Source organism: Tuber melanosporum (assembly GCF_000151645.1).
Source record: "Tuber melanosporum whole genome shotgun sequence assembly, scaffold_67, strain Mel28".
NCBI classification, from domain to species: Eukaryota; Fungi; Ascomycota; class Pezizomycetes; order Pezizales; family Tuberaceae; genus Tuber; species Tuber melanosporum.
Genome location: NW_003299114.1, coordinates 227233 through 231537, shown reverse-complemented (window position 1 = coordinate 231537; position 4305 = coordinate 227233). Strand labels below are relative to the sequence as shown.

The 4305-nt window shown below is 43.5% G+C and overlaps 1 protein-coding gene; it reads right to left on the bottom strand.

Moving 5' to 3' along the window:
- Positions 1-1628: 1628 nt before the first annotated feature.
- Positions 1629-3703, bottom strand: GSTUM_00010151001 (uncharacterized protein; the record flags this gene model as incomplete). XM_002841096.2 has 4 exons in its annotated part: positions 1629-2328; positions 2403-2683; positions 2755-3098; positions 3197-3703. The coding sequence occupies 4 exons, from the start codon at positions 3701-3703 to the stop codon at positions 1841-1843; spliced, it is 1620 nt and encodes a 539-aa protein (XP_002841142.1). The 3' UTR covers positions 1629-1840.
- Positions 3704-4305: the final 602 nt, after the last annotated feature.

Sequence of the window (4305 nt, the reverse complement as noted above, 5' to 3'; positions counted from 1 at the left end):
AGTGTTGCAACTAGACTTCGGAATACATTGTAGTTACAAGAATAACTTCCAATACTACAACAGTGATTGAAATCCTGTTACCCAGAGCAACCAAGGGTTGCCGACCGAGGGAATATTTGTCAATCAGGTGGAATAGCTTTCTGCAAATTAGTAGGAAGTCCTCTGGAAGACATCTATGAGTTGTGTAAAGAGTTATGGAGCTTTAAAGTTAGACGACCTGAAAAAGGTTTGTGATTACGACAACCTTAGCTGATACAATCCATAGATGAAACTGATCATTTCATCAATAACAGAGACAATTAGAGCCAAGTCAATTTAACTGGAGAACTAGGCCACCAGTCTAAAGACTCTAAGTATCAGATAACTACTATTGGGAAAGGTATGGTTCCGAGTTAGTTATATCGTAATTGCTAAAGAGGGTATAGTGATTTTCAGGATCTCCAGGTGTTCGCATCTTTCAAGAATACCCGACATAGCAAGTTATAAAAAAAGAGGTACATAGTGGTATGATAAATAGATGTAGTCTGTGAACACTCAGACATGGGATATCAATATCGAAGTGCCTTCCAAGCTTTAGACATCATCAATCCATCAAGAAGAGATCTTAATAATATAATATTGTTTTACGATTCTATCTTACTTTACTAAATTTACTTCCCTCTTAGTACTCATAAATGAAACGAGTAAACTCGAGCCTTCCTAGACAATCTCCATTCACAGAAACGAATCTCGATTGGCCTAGCCAATTCTGAAGCATATCAGATTGTCTCCACCTAACAAAGATTTAGAAGTAGTAGTCAAGAATATAAACATTGTGGAAGGTTCTTTTCTTTTGATATAGAACATTACAAATATCGAAAACTGCTCTATATTATTATTATTGAATTTAGTAAAAACTTCTTCTACAGTACTATGATCAATTCATATTCTAGGAAAATAATCATACCTTTCTTGAGAACTGTCATGCTCATCTCTTTTGTGACCATTGGCCGCTTTTCTTCAACTTCCCCCTCCATATCCTCCTAATATTCAAGTTCATACTCTTTTCTGTACTCCTCTAGCTGTCTTACTCTGTCTTTCTCCTTACATTCTCCTTGCCATAATATTGTTCTAGATGGTCCTTTCTGAGTATTTGGCCTTGGGGCATTTGTTCTGTAAGGCTGGATAGGTGAAGATGCCTCTGTTTGGGATTTGGAAGATTCTTCTGCTTCCTGGGTACAGTCTTCCTGCTGGCGGGACTCGGTCTCTGGTATCAGACTTGCATTACCACTGCATGAGGTTCCAGTCAGTGATTCTAGTATGCTGTATACTTTTTTAGAATGTCCCTTTTGGGCTCCTACTTTGCATTGGTGTTTCCATTTATTAACTAAGGGAGGTATACTGATGGTATTGTTGTGTGGAATGTGTAATTATTTATTACTCTTACTGTATACCATTCTCATAACTTGATATCTATTAATTATTTTTACAACTTAGTCATCTTAGTCCCTCAGTATTTTTCAGTCTGCTCCTATGTACATTCTATCACATATTTCACTCTCGCCAAAATTTGCACTTTTCATACTTGAACTACTTTTTCTAATAATACTTTATTAAAAAAAAAAAAAAAAAAACATCAGGCCTCTTCTCCTCTTGAATGTCTTCCTCGCTGATTTTTTTTTTTTTATTATTCCTTTTTGTTGTTGACTAGTTCAATTTCGGGTTTGCCTGTTTTGAGGACCACGATTGAGTCGCTTTGCACTATATAATGTTTGGCCGTGATCTGAAAAAGTTGCTTACAAACACTATAGATGACATTACTCGTAGAAAAAGAAAGAAAACACGACCAACCAATGTAGAACTATCCTGTAGCGTGCAGAGCAACAGAAACCTCCCACCTCTGCGCTCCCTTTCCATACCCGCCACCGAGGCGATCCCTGACTAATCTTGTAATTCTCTCCCTGACCCTTAGTTCGCCGCTCTCTCCAATAACTGATCCGCCCACGTTTACTTTAAGGTTTGCCATGCAAAGTCCATGATGAACTTGCCAGAACCTTGCCTCTTGGATCCCAGTGATGGCTGCATCTTCCTCAATTTCTCGCACAACGTCCGACACACCCTTGCCCCCATAAGACATGAGCAGCATTGAGCCAAGCGTCTTGACAAGCCGGACTCCGATAGCAATCATACAGAGTGCCATAGATAGCGCAAGAGCACGGTCGAGCCAGGCAGACATATGAATAGATATGAGTGGGATGAGAAGGAGGATAAACGAGCAGAAAATGGTAAGAAAGTGTGAGGGGTTAGAAAGAATCGAGGGTAGAGAATCAAGGGCAGCAAAACGCATGGCTGGACGGAGTGTCAGCTTGCATATCCATCATATACTTTCCCGACTATGGTAGGTCTGAGGGGGTATGTACTACCTTTGCCTATCCTGGCATGATTTCTGAGAAGGATCGCAGAGATACAAGTCGATATCAGTGCTGCTAGTGATGCCAGGTCCACACTTCCAGGGGAGACCCGTGCATGGTGCATGTGCGCTTCATGGACGTGTACCTCGTGCTCAACAGCCCCATCATGTCCTCCGCTTCCTTCATAAAATCCTTCCACCAGGTGCTCAGCCGTATGCGATATGATGTCGAAGCCCATGAAGAGCAAGAATACGGACATAGCAAAACCAGCAAGAACTTCAGCTCTTTCCAAACTGCAGTTTCCGTGACCATGTTTTATTAGCCGAATGTTCTTACCGGGGTGAATGCAAGGCTGATTTCTTACCCAAATGGATGCTTAACACTGCTCCTCTTCCAAACCTCAAAGTTTGACAATACATCCACAGCAACACACAAGCTAGCTCCTAGGGCATCAAACATGATCAAGTGGCTCAATGCTGTCAGGGCCAATGATCCTTGAGCACTGTACAAAGTGAAACCGGCTGCACAAAGGTGGCAGAGGCACCATAGTAGTCGTTTACGTTGTTCGGGGGATATTGAGCGTATCAACTCTTTTCTGGTAGGTATTGGCAGACTGGATGGAAGAGCGAGTGGCGCTCTGACCGGAGGCTCTAGGAATATTTGGTGTGAAATGGACGAATGCTTGTACCTATGTCCACGTCGCTGGTTCTATTGTTGGCACGTAGATTAACGTTAGGAGAGCTGATCACGTCGCTAGCATAGGGAAAGGGGGGGGGGGGCGGAAAGGAAAGGAAGTGTATGTGTACGGGTTTAGGAACAGGCGGTGATTTGGAGGCTGCCATGGGCTGAAAATTGAAAGGGCCATGGTTCCCAGAGCCCCTTCGTGCTGCCACAGCAGATCCATTCGGCGGGGTTGAAACAGCTGGTGAGGAAGAATACCCCGGAAACGAGGGGCAATTGTCCAAGGGCGAAAGAGCGTTCGGGTCAAAGGAAGAGTTTAGTAGCGAGGGCAGGTCTTCGATCCCAAGCCCTGTTGAACGTTTAGTGGGCGTAGGTGGATGGATGCCCGGGGTACCTGGAGGACTAGGGGTTGGAATTGGGCAGGACGCCATCAGAGTGCCGATTGTGCAAAAGCTATTCAAAATAAATGAATAGATAAAGGGGAAAGGGGGAGACTCTCGCAAGTGATAAAAAGAGGGGAAGGGCCCAAGAGATGAAGAGAGTGGGAGATGTTTGGAAGATACCGGGAGTTGATTACCGGGGAGGTCCCAATTGTGGAGGTTGCTTGCCGTAAAAAGTCTAGCGCAGCACATCTTTGTTCCGTCCGATCTACAAGCGCCAAGGTTTAGTGCTTTCCTCTTCCCATAATACCACCAGGAACGTCCAGGAAAGTGGTTAATGGGCGATTCGAAATGCACCAATCAATCTAACCAGAGTTTGTGTAGCTCATGTTCTGTTAGCCTACAAGAGAGAAGTTTTTGTCGATATCAGGTGCGGAGGAGGTTGGTTGCTATGAAAGTTAGAATTTCTTGCATCAAATCTTGGGGGAATAATCCTAAACGATTGAAAATTCCTTTCTGCACAAGTTGGCTTCGCTTTTATCTACTGTTATTACTGGCATAATCGATATCCTATCAACTTTCACCTACTTGATTTCTTTTATGTTTCACCTTCATTTTCTCTGTTTGCTTGCCAAGCACCCAGGCCGTGGGCTACGGGTAGATTCGCTGATACTTCACCCCCGTCCCATTCTACGAGTACCGTATGATACCGGTACTATAATTCTCCGAACCCTAACAGTGTCTCCCATGCTCGAGTACGGTACCAGTTCGTAGTCCCCCGTCAATGATCGGTATCATAAGTGCGTAGACATGTCATACAATTGAGCGTCACCCAATTGTGATATTTTTAACAG